We start from the raw sequence: 24107 nt of genomic DNA, 5'->3' as shown, positions 1-24107 counted from the left end.
GACTGACTGAAATGTCACAGCAAAAAAAAAATCTTTTCCGGTGGCTTCTGTGTGTTTGTGTGCAGAAGGTTTTGCAGTTTGAAGGCTAACAAAAACTACCTTCAATAGGACTTTGCAGGAAACTCATTTAAAATGCTTCCTGCTCCAAGAGATTATCCAAGTGATAAGGCATGACTAGGGGGAGGAAGAGAGGAAAAAAAAAAATCAAAGAAACCAGAACATGTCTAAAATGTACAGATCCTCTTTTGCCCCCCAATCAGCTATTCACTTAGGTGGAATCGACTGTATCTTTTGTACACAACCAACAAATAGAGAAAAAAAAAAACAGGCACGTGAAACAGTGAGGTGTGCAGATGTATTACCAACACAGAATGACCACCAACAATACAACACACAAAGTAGAGAGACAAGTATTAGGAAAATGGTTTAATATTGGAGACAGAAGCAAAAAACTGCATCACACAATAACATACGTTACAAAAATAAGTCTGACTGTTTCAACTACACGGTTATGTTCACAATGAGGACAGAAGAATCAGAAAAAACTCTGATCTAAACAGCAAAAAAGCAAACCCCTAACGTTTTAACTAATACATTTATCCACGCAAAGTGACCGAGTACTCCTAATTCTAATTACCTTATTGTGTAACTGCACGATACAGAATAAAAAGTGAAACTTACCGCTTTTGTTAAGACAAAATTCTAAACACTAGATATAAGCAAAGGGAAAAAAAGAAATCAAGCCAAAGTTTTGAATTCTCGAAACAAAACCAACTCTCTTTCTACCATCCAGAAATCAAACTTGAAAATCAGTCATGATCGAGGGGGCCCACGAGAGTAAGCCACAAAAATTTCCATTTGTTTTTTAATCTCCAGTATAAAAAGTTCCACTGGTACAAAATGCATAAGTACAATCAAGTTGTAGAAATAGGAAAGCCTGCTTTTTTTTTTTGCTTTTTTTTGTTCTTTTTTTTTTTGGCTCAAATTCCATCAAACAACAAAATCCAAATGCATCAATAAAACAGAAACAATACTCAAATGGTCTTACAGTTTCCACTAGATTGCATTAACTTTGGCTTTTCTCAGACAATAGTTAAAAACTAGTTTGTAATTCTAAACAAAATGATAGTATTATTAATCTACAAACAACAATTCCCACAGCACGAAAAAAACACAAATACATAGGTTTGTTTTTTTTTTTTTTTGTATGACATTATCCAAAAAGGTAATGAAACTACAGGATATTTTTTTCCTTTTGTTAATTAGCACTTAAGATAATAAAAACAGAAACAGTAAAATGATTCCAGAGTAGCACAAGCCAAGGAACTGTAACCCCTATGGTGAAAGAAAGATGAACTTGTTACTCCTTTGAGGACTGCCATTTCATTGCAATTAGCTAATTTGTTTGAAAAAACAACTAGTCTAGTCTTTTGATTAGAATTTTGTAAAGCAATTTCCCTTGTTTTACTTCCTCTCTTATTAGGCCCTTGCACCCTTGCAGCTTTTTCCTTTCATTATTTTGAAAGAGAACTGGTAGATAATTTGCCTCCCAGGAGGCATATGTTTGGGTTTTTGGTTTTGTATTTGAATTTTATTTATTTATTTATTTTTTTTTTTTTTTTTTTTTTCCCAGAGATGGACACTTTTTCTAAGCAATGACTCATCTCAGTTGACTGGAAGTACAGAAACATTGCTCCTCTCCCACTGCTAAGCCAATGTCCCGTGGAGTAATTCAGGGCAGCCTGGTGCCAAGTTACACTGCCCAAGGACCAGAGGCATCACCGCTCTAGCTGGACTGGAAAACCCACAGGACACACCAGGGCATCTACAAAAGCTTTGGAAATTTAGACGGTGGGTACAATGAGAAAAATTAGTGAAACAGTCTCTAAACAATCCAAATGATGATCTCATATTATATATATATATATGTACATATATATAATATAACGTACGTGAGATGATACTTTGAATACGCACAATTGCTGCAAGTAGTACAAAATAGCCCTCAAAGGGTGTAGGAAGGCCCCAGCAGTAGTAAAAACATGAGAAAAGTATAGATCATTTATTTATAAGTGCATGTGCTATAAGAAGGAAACTTTTTTTGCATCACTAGAGGCTAGTCCTTTCCATCCCAGGGCTCTACATAAAGAAGCATTTAAGTTGGGGATGAGAGACAAGAGTGCACCAGCTGATGTTGCTTATATAGGGCTTAATTTTTAATTTTAGGTGGCTTCAGATATAACCAGATAGAACTAGGAGGTGGAAGAAGGTATGGCACTTTATGACCTGTAGCAGTTACTGCTGCTCACACACATTGGATTGGCAATGAATTCTCTAAACCGGTGGCAAAGAACCGAATTGGGTTGTTGGTCACTGTTTGTGCGGTAGAAACGCAACCTAATCAGACTTACAAGGCAGTGAAAAGGGCTACCAGCATTTCTTTTCTGGTTCCTTACAAAGAGCTTCCTCCAGCAAACACCCACATCAGTCACACAGATATTCCCATGGACCACTGGTACGAGTAAAGTTACTCCTCTCTGTACGAGTGTCTGCAGGAGTAAGCCAATATATTGCCGTGACAAATAATGGCAAATAACACCAAACATTACAGTGTATGTAAACTTTATCCATAAAAAGTAGTTTAACTGCAGTGCACACTGAATTTTCACCCAGGAAGATCTAGTGCATCTGATTTAAGCAAAAGTTCATTTATTTAAATTACAAAAATATTATTAATCTTTTTTATTTTTTTCTCCTCAAGATTTTCAAATGGTGGATTGACCGCTCCTGGCTGGGAGTGGCTCACACAATAGATAATTAAAGAATTGTTTTCTTTTTCTTTTATTTTATTAATACTGAATAGCATATTCCAGCAGCATATTAAAAGCTCTTTAAGAAAAGACAAAATCCCCAAAATCTAAAAAGGAAAACCACAAGTTAATTACGGTTTTAAATAATTTTAGTTATAGATACAGAAGAAATTTAGACAGCAGTAAAATATTTTTGTCCTTCAGATCTGCCCTGTGCATTGTTCTGATTTCAACCATGTATTAAATAAACCACAAAAAACTAAGTATATATATATTTATAGATATAGATATATATATAAAAATAAACAGCAAAATGGTGAATGTATAAAAGGTATTAACACTCAAGACAGCTCTGGGTGGAAAGGGTTAAAAGTTCAAAACTTTCTCACCTTAGAGGTTTCCATACAATATGAAGAAAATACATAGTGAGGTTTGCTTTCACAGCATTGATGTGTGCAGAGTGGTTAAAAAAGTGAAACATGGGCACTTATACAATGTTTTACAAAAAACATCAAAGAGAAATAACAAACAATAACAATTTCAGGCAACAAGACCACAGGATAGCAAGTTAACAAACTTTTTAACCTCTTTTTTTCTTTAAATATTAGGGATTTATACAAAACACATAATAAAATACCCATGTTATCAAATTACTTCACACAAGAAACACACTGAAGCTCTAGGAAGAAAGTACCTTTGGAATTTGGCACTATAGTTTCACTGATTTTTTTTTCTTTAAAAGAAAAACCGATCACATTTTGCTGAACACAAACACACCTAAATTGTTCACAATAAAAAAATGACATCAATGCGTCACAAGCCAACACAAACTTATTCTGGAATATTTTTTCATTTTCACATGAAATTTTTTTTTTTTTTAAGCAAACATCTTTTTTTTGTGTTTTTTTTTTTTGAATCTTCTTTTTGTTCTTGTTGTTCAAGTAAACCAATTTTAAACTTGTCTTTTTATAAACATAGAACACTTAAGACCATAAGACTCATGATGAAACCACAACTTAATTCACAGAAGCACCAACGTAACACATTTTACAGTAACCTTTCTTCTGTACATTGAAACAGTATAAAATATAGGTAATTTCATGTGCATTAAACCATGGATTGTCTAACTGTGAGTCAGTTCAGCAAAAGGTGACACAAGTAGGTAGCATTTGCCCTAAAACAGGGTAAATATTTTCTTATACTAATCTACAAAAAGTGGTTCTATATATATACTTTAATGAGAAAGTGAGCCACCTAAAATGGCCTTATCAAAAAACTTTACACTGCCTGAAAAATGTAAAAACTATTACAGACCTCTAGAGACTTAAAATCAGACAGTTTTATTTCTCAAACTGTTTTGGAAGTAGTCTGTTAGAAACCAACATTCTGTGCCTCTGGACACATATTGCTATTGTCACCAGTGACCAGGCAGAATGCCAATCCCTGTATAATACTTTCAAGTCTGTTTTTTTTTTTATTTTTTTTTTACGAAATGAAAAAAAACAAAACCAAAAACCAACCAAGAAAAAAAAAAACCCAAAACAAAAAACCCAAACAAAACAAAAACTCCAAGGAAAGAAGAAAACCAAAAACCAAAACTAAAAAAAAAAAAAAGGAAAGAAAGAAAAAACATTTTGCCACAGGTTGTTTTTAAATCCTATCATTAATTTATCTAATAATAAATTTCAGTCTTGCATGAATGCAGCAATGTTTTTTCACATTGACTTCCCAGAATTCATAGCTAGATGAGGTCACATGCAAATTTCAAAGGTCAAACTAGGTCAGTAGGAGAACCAAATATGATGTGAGGTCAGAAAGACATCAGAAACAATGACGGGACGATGAAACTTTTTTTTTTTTGAGACGCCACAGGGACATGCTAGGCAAACGATGGGCTAACGGGCATGGAGATGTCTAGGGAAAAAACAAGGAAGAGGAAAAAAAGTTACACAGAATCTATGCAGCACAAACAAAATCACTTTTATGGGTGCAGGAGAAAACTAATGCAAATCTTTTATCAGTAGAGCCTATGAGCCGTTCACATAATTTGCATTAACTTACAATACTTGTCAACAAGAACACAATGGAAACCCAAAAGAATCCATCTGAAAGAAGTCAGAGAGAATGGATTCCTCTTTGGGAAGAAAAGAGAGGAAAGAACCAGTTTCTACAAATGTAACAGAAAGGTACAGGGAGAGGGGGGGAAACAGGGTCAGACAACTGAACTTTAAACTAGGTAATGGAAACTACGAACAAAATAACCAGACAAATACAAACAAGAGGATAAAAGCATGAACTGTAAAGGGTGGAGGGTTCAACAGTGAAAAAGCGCCCATTCTTGGCACAATTACTCTAGAGACTACTTCAAAGGATCTAGCTAGCATAGAGAGCTGCTCTTTAGGTATCCAATAAGTTAACAATAGGCAATAAATAAATTCCATTATTTCTGAGGCAGTAAAAATTTTGTATAAAAATAGAAATGCTTTTTACAAATAAAATTTACAGGCCTGTGGCTTTCTTTTTTTTTATTATTATTAAATTTATCTCTCAAGAAACATCAAGTATTGTCACTCATTTTATTTTATTTTTTTTTATTTTAAACCCTGTAGCTTTAGAAACAGATCTCTAAATCTTTTTTACATTAATCCTTTCCAAAAAAACAAGAACTTAAAAAAAAATGAAATATAAAGACGACCAGTGTAAAATCAGACTAATATATAACAATATGTTGATTTGAACCGAAAAAAAATCAGATCTTCTCAAAAAACAAGTTGATGTAGTGGAAAGACTTGTTTCAATTTTTGTTGCAAAATAAGTGCTTCAACTGGCATGAGGCCATTTTGTTTAACCTATAAACTGCTGGTGCCACCCTGGTAAAATACGATCCATCCATAGAAAACAACTTTTATTGTGTGCTAATGGCACCAGGGTTCACAGAGTTAAATTGCACATTTTTTTGTGTGTGTGTGTGCTGTTTGGAATTTCAAGACGTTTGTTTTTGTTTCAAAAAGGAGATAAATTATGCTGCAAAACAAAATACAGTAACACAACTCAGTAATTACTTGGCAAGGAAATGGGAGCCAAGTGTAATAAGGACAAGTGGGGAGATGGAAGTGGTAACTGTAAAAATAACTGTCTCTTGGTGAAGGTTGGCTCTATGTTCTTTCTTAACCCCCCTGCAGAGGACAGGTTTGCTCATGGGACTTACCCTAAGAAAGCTAAAATAAGAGCAGTAAGCATCTGGGGTTAAGATCAGTAAGGTTTGCTGTCATTTTTGGAGCGTTTCAGCTGAACCTTCAAGCGTTTCATGCCAATCTGAAAGCCGTTCATAGCCTGGATAGCAGCTTGTGCAGAGACTGGATTGTCATAGCTAACAAAACCTGCGAGACACAGAACAGAGGCGGGAGAGAAAGTCAGCTCTAGGTTAGAACAAATGTCAGAAGGCATTTTGTTAGAATTTTATGATTGCTATTTATTCAACACATTTACCTCGCTTTCAATTAGTTCTTTGATCACATTTCATATCCTGTTTCCTTTTGCCTTCCTCTTTACCTTCATAATATTTCTTTACTAGCTGGGATGCAGTTGGCCAGTTTTGGTGCAATGCAGTTTCCATTCTGTTATTTATCTACCTACCTTAGAGACTGAAGATATTTATTACTGTGACACTTTTCAGTGTAGTTTCTACATACCTCCCACTCTATTAGGAAGTGCTATTTAGGCCAGTCTGCAAAAGGGAAGTGAAAACAGCAAGCCTGGTTACAGAATCAACCCCCAAACTGCCTAAACCCACTGGCAGACCTGGGTGTGAGTTCATGTGTGCTATGGAACACTCATCTCCTTGAAGTTGGCCTAGGACAGTTTCAATATTAGTATTTTGTAATTTTACAGCTCCTTCCAGTTCAAGATCTCAGGGTACCCTAGTGTTAGTTAATTCAGTCTCTTGGTCCTAAAGGGGTACGCAAACATCAAAATTAAGCAGTATCATAGAGACAATGGCAGGGCTTGATGAGAACTCCAGATCTTCTGCTCCTCGGTTGTGAGCACTAACTAGGAGGATAATGCTTGCTTGGGTAATTCAGAATGGCTGGCCTGGCTCAGATTTCTTTTCCCTGGGAGACTGAAAATGTTCTGTTCATAATATACTCGAATCTCCCTGATTCTGGAAGCTCAAAGTTCATTTTCATATCTGGGCCTCCCACTTGTAATTGCAAAGCTTGCCTAACTGCTGCTCTGCCTCAGCTCGGGCTAATTATTACTGTACTCAGCCTGCTGTTATGCATCTGCTTTGAAATGCTCCCTCTTCTTTCCACTTGAATTTGCCTTAACACATATCCCTTCACTCTCCTAAAGCATGGATGCCACACACTTTGTCTTCAGTCATAACACACAGGCTTCTTAGTGCCTCTCTTTCACCAACCAGCTTTATTCATTTGTGCTTAGTGTCTGTATACTTTTTGGATTCATAACCTCTTTCCACCATTACTTGAACCTATCCTTTTATGGTTCTTGCACTTCTACCCTCTTCCAATTGCAGTTTCAGAGTGTTATTACACCTTCCCCACTGAAAAAAATCCTCTCCCCTTATCAAGGTATCCTTGTCCAGCTGCTCTCCTTCATAGACCATCCCCGTGGCTTCTCCTTAAATCAACTTCACCAAACTATGTAAGTTAAGACTCTTCTCTGACAACTCACGCTAAGTTCTGTTCCTTCCACTCAAAACCACCTCTCACTTAAATTTCAGCAGACCTTCTCCTGGACAAAGCCAATATGTTCTATCCATTTCTGTGGTTGGTTATTTGTTACCACCTTAAGGGATAATAAATGTTCCTCCATACCTTCCTTGGTTTTAGTAACTCTTGTCACTTCCTCACTTTCTCCCGTAGATCATTCCTCTTAAGAGTTATTGCCAATCCTTCCTCCCTTCCTCCCTTCCTCTCCTCCCATTGTTTTCTAGGAGATCCTGTCTGTTCACATGACTCCAATCATTATCTTAGGTCTACATCCTGTGTCTCATTCTATCAGCTCTAGGATTGCCTCAGGGATAGAAAAGGGAACTACCACAAATTGGTAGTACTGTCCAGGCAAATGCTCCGCAGCTGAGATGTAGTTACTCCTACCTACCTTGACAATTCAGCATTTCCCTCTACAGCTTCCCTGAGCTTCACTTTATTGTCCTAAGTGCATTCAGAACAGTCCACTGCTATGAACTGCTCATCACTGTAGTAGCTTTCCTTCTTACCTAATTTTACCCACCTGGAAGTTAAGCAAGTGATCTAAACTGGTCACTTAGATGGCACCTGTGGATGGTGAATGAAGAGAAGGAAGCACACCCAGAGGTGGCTTTTCCACCCATCATCCATGTCACCAAATTAGACACCTTCAATGATGGTAGAAGGACAATTAGCTCAGGCTATGCTTACCTTACCTTCCAGGGAGGTGAGACCAGTTACCTCATTCTGTGTCTCTTTAACAGCTTCCTTGACTCAGACAGCAATTCAAAGATATAACCTCTGTGCTGCATCACTGGAATCAGCCCCTATCATTCAATTGTTATTCTGATTCACAATTTGTCTCTTTACACCGAATGCAATAGCTACATTAGCTTGTTACGCTCTCATCTTCTTCCTTATTGAGAACCTTCATTTATAAAGCTTACTGAGGAATCTGGCATTTCTTCCCTTTATTTGTATTTTTCTGATTGGACCCATTCATCACTTTTTGTCTGAATTTTAAACCACAGGTTACATGAGGTTGGGATGATGCTTCTTATCAATTCTCAAAGACCGTGTCAAGACAATTCTGATTTTTGTTTTAGATCTTTGGGTATCTCTATAATCAGGATAAATATTTTTAATCATTTGAGTAGCAATTTTGCTGTACGGCCAACTGCATTTCTGCACTGATGTAACTGGGTCCCCCCTCCTCTGCCTTACTTTTACATACCTAATTTTTCTTATTCTAAGGTTTATGAAAGGCAAGAGATAAGCTTGAAGAGTGAAACCCTTTGTCTGCTGAATCAACTAAAGCTCATGGAGCCCATGAGAACTCATGGAAGAGCACTTCCAGATGTAAACAGACTGTCCTGTCATCCTCATCACCATTTAATACTTCGAGCATTCATTTTGGGTTGGACAAGAAAAGAAAACATGCCAAAGTCCTTTTTTTGCAAAGAAAAGGAATTTTTCATTTTGAGAAGCAGTTTTACATAAAGATTATCACTGTGTATCACTGCCTTGTGACTCACTCAGAATGAACTTTCCCTTCCTATGTCTGCCAGTGGACAGACTTGGACAATTTTTACACTTTTTGGATGTTCAACCTGTTCTCCTCTGTAATTTGACTTCCTCCTCCTTTGGGCAGGAGATTGGAAACTCCAGAGTAGGAAGCTCTAAGCATGAACAAACTATTACTATTACTATGACTATTAATATTACTATTACTATTGGCAAAAAGACCAAACCAAACCAACAACTAAAAAACCCAAACCCAAACTGTACCATTAATGATTAACTGACCATTAATGATTCAGCAGAGAAATGGGTTCTTCAGCAGCACTATTGTCCTAGGTTTTGGGTGGGAGGACAGAGAAAATAATAAAGCTTTTTGAAACACAAATATGGCACCGAAACGACAAATAGATGATTCTTGCTAATAAAGCTGAGGAGGTACATACAGACTATGCCAGTACATTAAGCTAGCAGGACTAATTCTGGCTTTGCCTGTGATTTACAACATCACCAAGTCATCCACCAAATCAGAAAACTCAACTTCATCTGCCACTTCTACTTTTTATTTTTAAAGCAGAGCTCCCTCCCTGGATGCAGTGTATCTGGGAAGGAAGAATGAGAAATGGAAATAGCTGCCTAAAACTAAAAATACAGAGTATTCCTCCATCCATTGGGTGTTGACACCTCCATTTTCCCTCAAAGAAGATAATTTTGGTGCATCACTCTAAGTTAGGCAATGGTGTCCCACAAACCCAGGCAAATGTGTAAGAAGGTAATCAAAGAGTAAAAGAAAATGCACAAAATGCAAGTGAGGGAAATGAGCTGATTTGAATTGAGCCACCTGTCCAAACTAATTTACATTCTTTCAGCAGTCACCACAATTGCTGCATTTCGGTTAACGTAGCTTGATTTGACATTTCATCAAGATTCCTGGAGACCTCAACAACGATTTTGTAACCCCAACATACTAACAGAACTGGCTCCAGATCAATGGGGAGTCCATTTCAACTCCACTTTTCAAATCTGCAGGAGCCTCAGGGACTGCTTTAACCCAGAAACAGGCTGGACTATACAGGTCTAGATATGAATAATTTTTTGTAAAGCCCAAAGAGGTGAATGCTTCAAAAATGAACTGAAAGACTGTGGGAAAATGCAGAAAGAATGTCACATTCTTTCTATGAACTGAATCAACTTTCTAAGTGTACTATCCAGTCCTCTTTTGTCATATATACAGTTGCATTCCTTTACTCTGGGAAAGAATTGCCACTTTTAAGGAAGCTCCAATATTTTATGTCAACCCTTATAAAACTCATGTTTAAGAGATTCTTTCCTCCTCCTAGAACCTCCCCGTGTCTTGTTTAAGACCATAATTATTAGACCAATGTTTTAAAAGTTTGCCACTCACTTACATTCTCTGCTCCATTTCATCAAAGCACTGAACTGGTGCATCTCTGCTATTCCAAAGACATCGGCCTTCTTAATCAACCTGAAAACTATTTTTATACCAACATATCATCTCCTCTGCTGTGATCTAATTTTCTGACAGCTCAAAGTATTCTCTGGGAAACTTGACACTGATCTTGTGAGGCTCCCTTCATCTCTGCCCTAAGGTAAGGGAGATGCCACCTTCCATAACACACTGGAACCCATCCACAACAGCTGGAGCTGCATATCTAGACATCAACTGTCTGCAAAATATTCTGAACTACGTGTACACACCATTCAGTCACTAACTGCAAAATCTTGTACTTAATTCAGAAGAAAGAAATTCCTGTAATGTAGAAGTAATGGGTTAAACATAGAGCTTTTCTAAGTGGCTCAGCTATACAATAGAGAATAATTAGGTATCCATAATAAGGCAATTTAATAGTATACTAAATGACATTCCCCCACATAGGGCATAATTAGTTTCATGTACTTGACACATTCATGCGAGATGTCAGACTGGAAGATTATTATTGTTTTTTTTCATATCCAATTTTTAGTTAGAAGTAGTTTGTCTGTGTATCTTCCTGCTCATTTGAGGATTAACCGTCCATTATTTTTGGAATGAGTTTCCAGTATGACATTTCTCACATTGCTGTTAATTTTTTTTCCTGGCCCCTTTTCAGTACAGTGCATGTGGTTTTTACTATTTGATTTATTAAATTTGACATACCAAAGCACTTGCTCAAATTGGTCTGTTTGTCAATGAAGACTTTAGCAGAGATAACATTTCCAAAAGGCATAAACATCTGCAGAATGTCCTGGTCTCCAAACTCCTGGGGGAGGTGGTAAATAAAGAGGTTTGCCCCTTCTGGACCTTTAGGAAAATAAAATAAATAAATGAATAAAAGGAAGTATGAAAACAGCTATTACAAGTGCTACATTTAATCTGTTTTTCCATAATACTTACTGAAGCTGATGGTCAGAAAGCATTTCACTTTCCAACTTTGAAGGAACAAAAGCAAGTGGATCATCAAAGCAGCACAGCTGAAATGCAGCTCTTTAGAGCATCCCATCTTGAAAAGTATTTACTTTGAGAAGTGTTTATTTCATAACTCTACTACAGAAGTAATTAAATTCATTCTATTTCTTCAATTTACATGAGTGTCTTTCAGTATAATTGGGGTAAGAAAGCAGGTACAAAATGTATTGGCTCTCAAAATACTCCAAGAACTCCACAAGGAGTCCTCTGCTGCTTCCAACACCTGCATGAGTTTGTCAGTTTAATTCCAGTTGCAGGAACTTATGGAAATGGAATGAGGTGAGCTCAGATTTGAGTACCACAGATTTAAACTCAAAGGGCAAAAAATGATGGAGATAGGAATAAAAATAATAAGACAAAGCACACCTTGTGACTTGGAAGTCAGTGAAGTCAGCGAGAAAAAGACATTCAGAATTAAATTTGTACTGACTCATTTCAAAACGAGCTTTCTTCTTTTTTTTTTTTTTAAATATGAACTCCCCATAGAAAGCTCTGCCTCCTGGAAGAAGCTTTGTAAAGTGAGTCTTTTAAAATAGATCTAAATTAAGTAGTTGGGTTGAAATTAAAGTGGCTTTACACTAAGCTCAGTTTGCAAAGAAAGGTGTAAACTCAAAGGTGCTTTGAATACTTTTCTTACAGACAAAATTTGAGATATGTATTATTAAAGTTGTAGGTTAAAACATGCATCCTAGCACTAATAGGTTAATTTTTCCCCCTAGCTCAATTTTGCCTTTACAGCAACACACTGGAAATGAGCAATGGATGCCAGGAAGAGTGTGATATATGATGGAGCCAGACATGGCCTTCCCATGCAGGCTCCAGCAGCGTAAGCGGTACACAAATGGAACAAGCATTTCTGCTAAAAACACACCTAGAATAGCCTGATTAAGTATTCCCTTGCTTAATGGAACCTAAGCGTGCCTCAGATGTGATGTCCTTGGTTTTCTGGACAGGAAGAAGAAAGCGCTCATCAGATTTACAGAGTTCCTTCTGCAACAGAGCCTCACCTCTCCCACACAGAATCAGGCTGGCTGCTCTGAAGCAAAAGGTAGCAAAGTTTGCCCAAAGGAGGGGATAAATGAATTAGGTAAAAAAAAAAAGTTGGGGAGGTGGGGGAAAAAAAGATGAAAAAAACTTGTGACCTGGAACTTTTTTCTCCTTGTCACAAGTAAACTATCATTTTCAGCAAAAAATATTCTTTAAAAGTAGGGAAAAAATACTAAATAATATTTAAGAACATATGCACAAGGCAGTTCACTGTGCTTCAGCATTTAATATTTATACAGCATTTTTCTCTGGTACTTGTTTGTCCTCAACCACTCCAGACTCTTCACCATTCCATCAGAAATCATGGTAAGAGACAAAACATTGCTGTTGGTATTCAGTAGTGGAATTCGCTCACTTGAACTTAACTGCTTACTAACAGATACAAGATATATATCAAAAATACTGTATTTTAAAAAGGATACTGCCAATTCATAAAAATAAAAAATAAACCTAAAGCTGATTTGAATGCTTCTGAACAGGAAAAAATTTAAATAGTTGGAAAAAAATCAAACTCTCCTTCACTATGTATCTTGCAATGACACCAAAACATCAATTTTTTTCTGGTGTCAAATAGTCTATTGTCACTGAGCAAAAGGCCTGAGGTGAATGATAAATGCAGAAAACAAAAAAATATGGAAAAAAAGATTTTAACAAATCCCCCTTTCATTTTAAATAATCCAAGCTATTAGCAGAAAATGAAGAAAAGACTTCAGAGAAAATATACATTTTAACTCCAGTGTCCCTATACAATAACCAGTTGGAGGAATGCCAGATTTGTCTTCCTAGGAAACACATCCCATAACAGTACCAGATACCATTTCAAAAGAGGATAAAAAAAGATTTCTCTTGAGGATATTATACTAGGTTTATTTCCAAAGCTGATCCTTGGCAAGAACAGTAGTGACAACACAGATACAGTCTTAGAAAGCATGCAGTATTTTCCTGTCTTTGTAGAATTAGCTGGAAATTAGGAGGAGAGAAAGCAATGAAAAGAGAAGCAACCCCCCAAAATGCCAGGGAAGTATGAAGGGGAACGGAAGAGGGGAAAAGGGTAACCTCCTTTTTCCTAAACACCTTGTAATTAGTATTCATTTATTCTTAGCAATAACTTCCTGATGTTTATTTGCTGTTGGTGTGGGGAGAGGGGGGGCAATCATTCACTTAGCTGCTTCCCCACAAGACCCACAATTAAGCAAAGAACCACTCAAAGTGAAAACGGATCTTGTCATTAGCTCAAAACCTTAAACTTAATCAGATTAACTCCACTATGACAGAAAATGGAAATCAGAAGACAAAATTGCATCCACAGAGGGATGATTTTTGTTAGCAGCACCTTTTTATATGGGAGCTGGTAAATGCTTTTATATAAGGAAGGATGGGTGGCAAAGTATAACTTGAAGGACAGATGGTTGAAAAGTGAAACACATTAAAGGTTAAAGAAGGTGACAGTGCTAAGCAGGAGAAAACTGGAGGAAAAAGAAATCACAGATTAGACTGCTCGAGGCCTTCCACGAAGCCTCCATGAGGAAGCAGACGCGTGGCACCGCTTGGAGGGCGCTTACCTTCCTTCTGGCTGCCCGCGGCGCTCTGCTGCTGCAGCAAGCTCTGGCTGTAGAGGGTGGGCAGCGCGGCGGCCGCGTACTGCTGGATTCCTGAGTAGGCCTGGGTGAGCGCGTCCATCGTGCCGGCCGTGCCGTTCGTCAGGCCTGTTGCGCCGAGTCCTCCGTTCAGGGCCGCCATACCTGAGAGCATTTGAGCAACTTTACAAAAAACCCAACAATAGAGAAAAGAAATTGCACTTGTTCATTAGTGCTTTCCGAAAGTTGTTGGTATTATACGACACTGACAACGACAGCAGTGCATGCAGCTCGGCACTTCACCAAATGGGACTGAGGACAAAGAAACACGACTTTGGCATCAGGATCACTTCAGCACAAGGGTTGCACAGTCAAATGGACTCGCATGCAGCCTGCTACTGGCAAGTACTACAGCTCTGCGCTCCTGAGAGCCTCTCTGCTCATCCTCCTTGACACCTGTGCTTCTGCTGTGAGTGTCTGAGGCTGGCAGTGTGGGACCTATTTGACCAGTATCCTTGCGAGCTGGCCACTGGCAAAAGCAGTCTGCGAGGAAACCCACTCTCTCTGACCAGGGTCTTCAGCAAGACCACACCATATCAGAAATGTTTTACTTATACAGAGTGAGCAGAGAACCCTGATTAACTGCATTTTAAAACAGGTCTTTTTCAACCTAAATGATTCTATAATAACCCTCTGTACAATTACAGGCTTTGTCCCTTAGGCTTGTGGTAGAAAGATGGACTGCGATGCTCCTTGCTTCCACCCTCCTCCTCTAGTCACTCCAGTCACTCCACGAGAAATGAACAGAGTGACTAAAAATACTTCATCCAGACATCTTTCATGAAGAAACAAAAGCATTTGTTTCTAGCAATGTTTTTCTTCACACGGGAAGCAGTCACTTTTTTTTAAGTTACAGCGATTCTACATCCTGGTAAGTAACAGAGTAATTTAACTGGGATGGCTGTTAAAGAGGAAATTTCAGATGGGATTGCTAGCTGTGCAGAAAATGGCATCCCTCATCTATGCAAAGAGTGTTGTCTGCATAAGGAGTTGTACTACTCTGATTCGATGGTGGACAAACTCCCGAGTTAGAGCTTCCCTCCATTGCTTCTATTTCTCAGCGTGGCTCCTACATGAGTTATGTTGAAGTCAACAGTGCTAGCATCTTTCAGACATTCCAAAAAAGTAAATTTTCTGCTGGAAGTTGAAAACATGGCAGGGTTCAAAGCCCTGTTCATCTTCCACATGCCCAGCTTGTGTCAACCTGAGCAGTGACAGCCCATCAGGACTGAGAGTCAGGCCATGTTTTCTACACAATTAGCTATCCCAGTTCCCCAGTTTCCAGGTGAACAGCTCACAACTTAAGGGGCTTAATCAGGCCCCTCAAGGTACAGAAGACAAGTCACTAGAAAAAGGGGGGGGGGCACCCGGAATCACCAGCAATCATTTCTTAGACATTGTGTAATGTTTTGATTGGTAAAATGGTGGGTGAAGATGTGACTGGTGATGTCATATTAACACCCCAAAGCAAGGAACAGTAAAGAGGAGAGGGCTTAATTTTGTAGCAACAATAAGGGTTGGTATGTAAATTGTGGAAAAGTGGGGAAATTAAGCAGAGTACACTTTATAGTAAATTAATAATTAAATCTATTAGACTGGGAAACAATCTTCAAGGAAGATGGCAGAAACCTTATCACATGAGTAATTTAGAAATAGGAAGAATACTGCAGGGAATTATCCAGCATTGACAGAGGAGGATAAAGATGCTGACCCCAGTATCCTTCCACCTCTTATGTAGATTTGAAAAGCCTATTCCTATGAGTCTCCAATAATCAGGACAATTGTTCAAGTGGCACCTTTTAGGCTCCACCAGGGTCTGTGCCAATTAAGAGAATTGTACTGCATAAATTATACCTTTTGATCTTACTATAATTTGTGTGACTAAACACTTGACAGAGATGTGATATTCTTAGCCTTTCCTTATAAAATGTCTCACTCTGAAGACTTCTCTTTCGCCTCCACCCCACTTCAGAGCATTGCTGTACCCTGATGGGAGGTACTGGCTGCCACTGCTTTGAACAAAAATCTCTGTCAGAGCTCAACAGACCTGGGTATTTCTTGTTTAATGGTTCCATTATAAAACTGTATAGGGTTTGTGTGGTAGTGGGGGCAATACAGGGGTGGTTTCTGTGAGAAGCTGCTGGAAGCCTCCCCTGTGTCCTACAGAACCAAGGCCAGATGGACCCACCACTGCCCAAGGCTGAGCCCATCAGTGACAGTGGTAGCACCTCTGGGGTAACATGGTTAAGAAGGAGAAAAAGCCCTGTGCAATGGCAATTGCAGCTAGAGAAGAGAGGAGTGCGAATGTGTGAGAGAAACAGCTCTGCAGACACCAAGGTCAGTGGAGAAGGAGGGGCAGGAGCTGCTTCAGGCACCAGAGATGAGATTCCCCTGCAGCCCCTGGTGCAGCCCATGATGAGGCAGCTGTGTCCTGCAGCACATGGGGGTCCATGGGGAGCAGAGATCCACCTGCAGCCTCTGGAGGAGCCCACACCAGAGCATGTGGATGCCCAAAGAAGGCTGTGACCCCATGGGAAGGCAATGCTCCTGGCAGGACCTGTGGAGACGTGATTGCACTGGAGTAGGTTTGCTGTCAATACTTGCTACCCTGTGGGGGACCCACTCTGGAGCAGCCTGTTCCTGAAGGAAACACTATGGAACAGACCCACACTGGAGTAATTTGTGGAGTGCTGCAGCCTGTGGAAAGGGATCCACATTGAAGGAGCTGGTGAAGAACTCCCTCCTGTGGGAGGGACCCCATGCTGGAGCAGAGGAGCAGTGTGAGGAGTTCAACCCTGAGGAGGAAGGAGCTGCAGGAACAATGTGTGATGAACTGACTGCAGCCCCCATTTCCCCTCCTCCTGCACCAGTGGGGAACAGGAGGTGGAGAATTCAGGAATAAAGTTAAGCCTGGAGGAAGGTAGGAGTGGGGAGGAGGTGTTTCTAAGATTTGGTTTCATTTCTCATTATTCTACTCTGATTTGATTGGGAATAAATTGATTTGCCCAAGTCAGGAGTGTTCTGTCTGTGATGGTAGCTGGTAAGTTATCTCTCCCTGCCCTTAACTCACAAGCCTTTTGTTATATTTTCTCTCCCCTGCCCAGTTCAGGAGGGAGAGTGATAGAGTGGCATTCAAGATATTATAATAACATGAATAATAATAACAACAACAATATCAATAATAACTTTCATTATAAAGGATGTATAATATACAATATATTATATATTAGATATTACTACTACTACTAATTTGATCCTGAGGCTGACCTTAGTCTGCTCTGATGTTTTTGAACTTAGGTTTGTCACTGCTTGCATGGGTGTACACTCAGGACTGGTTAAAGTAAAGGCTCCTGATAAAGCAGCTTGTATCTCTCTTTTTATTAGTGTTGAAATAACTTGATAACAGAGGTAGCATTAGGATACCATGTTGTCTTTTGTGAGTCATCGGCCTATTAGATAAACATGCTTTGTGTTGCAGTGGGCAGCATCCTCCCCCTCCTTTCCCCTGGAATCAATAGCACCTTCCCACCAAGTGATTCCAGATCAGCCATCAGCCACACAAGCCGGCCCACGGCACTGCTCCTGGGAAGGGCACAGCTACTGCTGCCACAGCCCACGTGTGGCATACACCTCCCTCCCGAGCAAAACAGAGCTGCAGAAAGCACCCGACGCTTTCTCTGTTCTTACATTTTTATGAAATCTGCAAGGCCCAGCTGCTGTTACCTATCTTTGCCATCTCTTTATTATCTCTAGCAATGCACCTCAGTCTCACACTGAACTCTGGTCCCTTCCTCCCTTCTGTGAAATAACCTTTTGGAGCCTCTCATCTATGGCCTTCTACTTTTCTGAGTGTCTCTACATAATACAGAAGCAACAAAGCTTGGCAAGTCTAAAGGTCTCTCTCAAAGTGCTTTTCAAGCACCTTCAAATCGGTCATGAATAGTTTTATCTCTGTTTTACAGATGTAAATAAGGGGACAGAAAGGCTAAGTGACTGCCCTGGGGTCACACACAAATATTGTGTCATAGCTGTCCAGTATCCTGAAAGTATGGTCTTCCTTCTTAATTGCAAATAATAGCTTCCTTCCTCTTCAGTAATTTTTCCTCATAATTCATTTCTTTTTGTTACTTAGAATTCTTAAATTTACATGCTCAAAGCAGACAGTCTAATGTTTCAGCATTTAAAGTTTTAGGTGCTTCAAGAACAACCAAGAGAAGACTGAATCCTCACACTTAGGTACAGTTGCTGCCAAAACCTTGGAGACAGTTAAACTTACCATGCTCCACTTTATTTAAGGCCTCCAGACATCTTTTTAAAATGCTTCTCTCTACAATGACGGCACTATCAGCCTCCATAGTCCAGCTTCTTTTCACAGACCCAGACAAGATGGAGAAAACAGATGAAAGTCTTCTACTGAGCTCAGCATGGAAGACATTCTCCATGTGATTCTCACATGCAGAGACATGGCTTAGGCAAAAGAGCATCTCTTTGAACCTCTATTTAAATCAATGCCCAAGCCCAGTGCCACCTTCTGATTAATTTTTGGGTTAAGGTCTGCTTGACTTGTGCTTTGGATTTTCTAATTCCCCAATTAGAAGGATGTCCCTCAATTCCCAGTTTGCTGCACAGTTACTTCAGGAATGTCCATGTCTAGTGAATATTTTTCACTAGGCTGCTTATGACCATGGCATAAGCCATGTCAGCATGAAACATCAGACTTACTAAATGAGAGGTTTCCCAAAGGCAATCTCCCAGGTGGGTTTGAGTGTGAATAACTGAATCAGACATGGTCATCATGAAAAACCTCAGACTGTCATTAAAATAGACAGGGGAAATTATTGTAATTTGAGCAATGCTTCACTATCATCAGCATCATGAATACCAGAAAGTGATGATCAGTATCACCCTTTTGAGAGAAACAAGTGTCCTAATGCTGAGCTGTGTCATGGGGAAGCAGTTTCCCCTCTTTAGCTCTCTCTCATGTATGCAGATACATAGACAGACATACCCACGCACATTTTGTAAGCACTATACACATATCCATAAAAACATCCATGAAGAAGATTTGGGATTGCAGTCACTGTCAATACAAGTCCATGGAAGCAATGGTGACTTAAAGCAAACTGAAATTTGGTACCAGATTGTGAATACATCATTAATACTTCAAATGACACATGCAGATAAGTTTCCACACACATCACCTCAAAATACTTGCTGAGAAAATGTAAACTCTTTGCTTGCAGCCTAGCAAGGAGTGCTAAAAGGAGTGCAACAGAAGGGCTCCCACGCAAAGAACTCACAGGATTCACTCTTGCTTGGTCTTGATGAAGGGGTACATTATGTTGGAGTGCTCCAGTGTGTCTGGGTTCTTAGTACTTGTGGGAGGGGAGGAGTGGGATGCCATATTTTGCTCTTGATAATATGACCTTTTATAAACCAAGTGAAGCACAATGACTGTTAATCAGAAAGGACATTTAATGATGTCTTACTCATGACAGGGTTGATCTCTTACTACAAGAGCTCATGAGAGGAGAGGAGGTAAGTTAGCTTTCCATGCATGCCATGTCCAGTGGCTTGCTTTGACACTAATGGAATAATAAGAAAGGAAACTAACATTTGCCATTTTGGGACCTAATACTCACTTTTCCGCAGCTGTCCTTGAGCTGTATTTACAAAGAGGTTGTTTTGTGTGAAATGCACATGTCCTTGCCAGAAGCAAGTCCTGTTTTACACGAGACCCCATGCAACCATTCAACATTGCTACATGGACATCCATAAGCCCCCTTCCTTCCCAGCTCCCAACAATGCCAACCAGAGATCACAGAACAAAAAGATTGGGTGAGCAGCCAAGTAACAGTGACAGAAAGGACATCATGCAGAGCATCAGAGTGAGCAAGAGATACTGAGGAGGACATCCATTCCTGAGGGAGCATTATGATGGGTCATGGACTGGCAATGACCAAATAGATTCCTTGCATTGCAAAAGGAAATGCAAGGAGCAACAGCAGCTAAAGAAAAAAAAGAAGAAGGGGGGGAAAAATGCAGCTGGGCAAATCTTTTCAATTACAGGCAAAGGGGAAGTCATCATAGCAGAAACAACCAAAAAAAAATCCTTCTTCTTCAAGAAAATCTTCACCAAGGCTAAGAACAAGGAAGAATATTCTAACAACTACTGGCATCTACTTAGCTGGAGATGTCAGGGTTTGTTAAGATGTCATAGGATAGGTGTGTGTGCTCTGACTTTACAGGTGACTGACTGCATGTTCTCCTATACTTGCCAATTAAAAGCCAAAGACTTGCCTTCATTTTTAAAGCATGTTGCTCTCAAGTCAATTAGATAATTCTTACAGACATTTTAAAGGACTGCCTCCATGGCAAACATCTTTCTTAGCACTACTTTTCTGAGTGAGGTTTTGTACGATGGGGTGATACACCTGTTGTCAGACTCCCTCAATGAAAATGGAGCCTCTCCTATAACCTAGACAACCCAAAGCCCTGGTGACAATTCTTTTACCTTCCATATGTACTGCAAGAAGAGGAGTCTTTATGCAGGGACCCAAGGAAATTCACTTTGCAGAGCAAACTGTGTGAAACTAAAAGACTCCAGAACTATGCATGTACCATGAATGGAACTGGATCAATGTGACCCCCTTATTTGGTGTAGAGATTAAAAATCATATTATCACTTTACAATTGATAGTTTTTGTGGCATGATTATTGGGGAAGGCTGTCCACCACAGCAATAAATACTCACTGTTTACGGTACCTGCTAGTGCATTAATATTATTCAGTCCAACAGTGGCTCCAGCCAGTCCTTGGAGAGTACCCAGAGAAGTCAAAGAATTCATGGCCGCACCAGCTGTGGAATTAGCAGTTGATGCAGCCACTGAAAGGAAAAAAAAACCAAAGCAAAATTAAGGCCATAGTTTGTTTATTTTACTTAATCACAGAACAGCTTACAATAATGCAGAGCACAACAACAGGGCTACTTGCAAGGAGAAGGAAAAAAGAAAATGAGACCAACAAGACCAACCTTGCTCAAGGCATTAATAGTGTGATTGTTCATGGAAAGTGTTGATGAGTCTAGAACTACAAATATTAGATCACAAAATTCAGTATGGTACTATTATTTGCAAATATAATACCAAACCAGTATGTGTGGAATCAGACACTTTCTCAAAAGTTTGTCAATCAACCTAGCAACCCAGGCACATCAGCTAACCAGGCTTTTGGGATTTTGCCACACACCTCAAAGTCCATCATTGAACAAACAAGAATTCCTCAGTAATTTTGTCATACAACAGCTTACTGTTTTGGGCCACAAATGTTCTAAGAGTAAGCTTAATTATTCTAAGTGAAGACACTAAGCTCTAGGACCTTGTATGAATTTCATTTAAAGACCTGAAGATCAGAATGACCAGGAAAATACATTTTATTGCAGGCTTTTATCCTGGCCTTTGTACATAGCTAGTCATGTATATGCACCCCCATGATACTGCATGTATCCCCAAAAGCTCTGCCAGAGGGGCAAAGGTAGAGAAAATGTCCTTGATGCTACAATGTCAAGGGAATGATGAAGGTGGGTGAGATGAATCCATCTAAATTATGTGTTTAGGGAGAGAAAGAGACTCACTCTCTTGTCATAAGAAAGTAATAAAGAGTCATAATTTGGGATAGGTTGGGTGAACTAGAAATACCTGTCTGTCTCACAGAAGAGCCTTGAATAACCAGTGTAGATTAAACACTTAACTCACAGGTAGGTAAAGTTATACCAGATGAATCACGCTCATAAAAGCTGCAGAAGCAATTAAGTTTTTAGCTTGTCTCCTGAGCCCTACTTTCGTGTATCAGTCATAAAGCCTTCCTTTTTTTTCTGTTATAAAGTTGCATTATTTTATGAAAAGCGAACATTTAAAGTCAGAGTTTTGTTGATGATGTACTGGAGGCACATCATGTCTACACCATGCTTTTTTTGCTCCTATTCATTACCTAGCTATAAAATGGTTAAGACCACTTTTATCTTGATGTTTTTTTGGGCTGTCAAACACATCAGATTACTCAGTGAACCCTCAAGAAAGTGAAGTCTCTTGAGCTGACAGGATCCAGTAGGGAAAGCATGAGGTAACTTTTTCACTCTGTGGGTAAACCTTGAAGCTCTAACCTACAAATAACCTGCCTTTGCAACATTAAGACCCACCAAAGGCAAATTTTCAGACTCTTGGGGCCTCAAAGTACAAAGAACAGTCTTGCTGTGGGGGAAGAGAGATTTCCAGACTCTGTTATGCATTCTGCATTCCTTGTGTCTTAGCATCTGCGATGTTCACTTGAATAATTTTATATGTTGCAAATAGAAGCAGCTTTGATTATTCAATCTGTCCCCACAAAGCAATAAGAATCCAATAATGTCTTTGATTAAAAAAAGTAATAAAAGACAAGTAAAAAAGCCCACTTTTGTCAGATAATGTGGGCACGAACAGAAAGATATGAAAAAAATAAAGTGAATTCCCTTTGACCAACACTGGTCTGTGTTTCTGTCAATGCTCATTAGCAAATAATTTAAATGAAGTATAGAAAACTCACATCTGAAGGATCTGATTGGTTTTGACTGGACTAAATTGCATCCATTTTCTGTTTCAGAGGATCATTACCATTTTGTCTTGAGGAAACATATATTTAAGAAATGAGAGAAATGGGGACTAGGAAACTGCCTGTAAATTACATTAATGCTGGGGGCAAATAACTGCTGTGAACAAGAGCCATATGCTTATGGATTGCCAACACATCTGTTGGAGAAGGCAAAAAAAATCTGCTTAAAACCTTCCCTCTTGTGCAGCCCACAGTGAATTGTGGGGACTCTTACCATTGGCTGCTCAAACACATGCTCCAGGGATGGTCAGTATCTGGGGCCAACATCTCTTTTCTTTTTTCTCTATTCCCTCAGACAAATAAAGAGCAGGTGCCTCAGTGCTTCTCCCATTTGAAGCTGCAATGCAGATTATCTAGTTTGCCTGAATAAAGACTTGGCACATACTCACTGTACAATACTAGTTGCAGCCCTAAAGCACCTAAGGAACCAGTATTATGCTGTTGTGGTATTTCTTCTGCTTAGCAATGATCTGCCTCACAGATGCAGCAGGACAATGCTCTCTCCTCTTTGGCTTAATATTTCTTCAAGGAGAAAGAGACCGAACACATTGTGTGGTTTCCACTATCTTATTGAACAGGGGGTGAACAGAAATGAAGGGACCTCCTTTTTTTAGGGTGCTTGGAGAGGTCAAGCACCTTCTGCATGAAGTTTCCTGAGACACTCCACACTGATTGACTGAGACCTGCATCTCTGAAATGAAGACAAAGGCAGTGATGAGCTAAAATATTACCGTAAAAGGGCTGCAAAAGGTCCAAGATATTAAGAGGTGAAAATTTCTAACAAAATTCTGTATAAAACCAACAGATGAAAAAATGGTATGCCTTGTCCCCAAAACTGAAGGAAGATGAAACAAAAGTTAAAAGGTCCTACAAGACAAGTGTGAAGGCTTAGACCTTAGCTGAAAGTTTTACTTGATGTGCTCCCAGAATACATGGAAATCCATCTAGAGACAAGGACTATGCTTCTCCTGTCCTTTGCCATTTTCTAGTTCCTTTCAACTAAAAAATTGCAACATATATTAAACTGAAGGGAAAGAAGAAAAATCACATGCCTTGTGGTAACAGCAAATGACTGCAGTACTTTGGGGGAACCTGTATAACTCTCTTGTGTCAGCAAAACTCTCAGGCTCCACAAATGCTCAGAGTAATGGCAAAGGAAGAATAATTCACTGTCAGAATACTTTCTATATTTATGTCTTTTAGTTGTCCAGAAGACAAAAATAGATTGGCTACCTACATAATTTATAAATTGGGTTTTACAGGTTCCTCT

General features: G+C 39.2%; 1 protein-coding gene across 4 annotated transcripts in view; it reads right to left on the bottom strand.

Moving 5' to 3' along the window:
* Nucleotides 1-411: 411 nt before the first annotated feature.
* The window catches only part of CELF2 (CUGBP Elav-like family member 2), a 375542-nt gene continuing 351846 nt past the window's right edge, over nucleotides 412-24107 (bottom strand). For 3 of the 4 annotated variants that reach the window (XM_069034697.1, XM_069034714.1, XM_069034722.1), the window contains 5 exons: nucleotides 20946-21077; nucleotides 14117-14296; nucleotides 11199-11342; nucleotides 6019-6190; nucleotides 412-4724 (listed from right to left, as the gene is read on the bottom strand). In XM_069034697.1, coding sequence (XP_068890798.1) covers nucleotides 6063-6190; nucleotides 11199-11342; nucleotides 14117-14296; nucleotides 20946-21077 — 584 coding nt within the window. In that variant the 3' untranslated portion in view covers nucleotides 412-4724; nucleotides 6019-6062. The remainder of the gene's footprint in view (nucleotides 4725-6018; nucleotides 6191-11198; nucleotides 11343-14116; nucleotides 14297-20945; nucleotides 21078-24107) is intronic. The other variant, XM_069034704.1, reaches the window with a different exon arrangement.

This window comes from Aphelocoma coerulescens, chromosome 1A (genome assembly GCF_041296385.1).
Source record: "Aphelocoma coerulescens isolate FSJ_1873_10779 chromosome 1A, UR_Acoe_1.0, whole genome shotgun sequence".
In the NCBI taxonomy this organism is placed as follows: Eukaryota; Metazoa; Chordata; class Aves; order Passeriformes; family Corvidae; genus Aphelocoma; species Aphelocoma coerulescens.
This window is presented reverse-complemented; position numbering and strand designations above follow the sequence as displayed.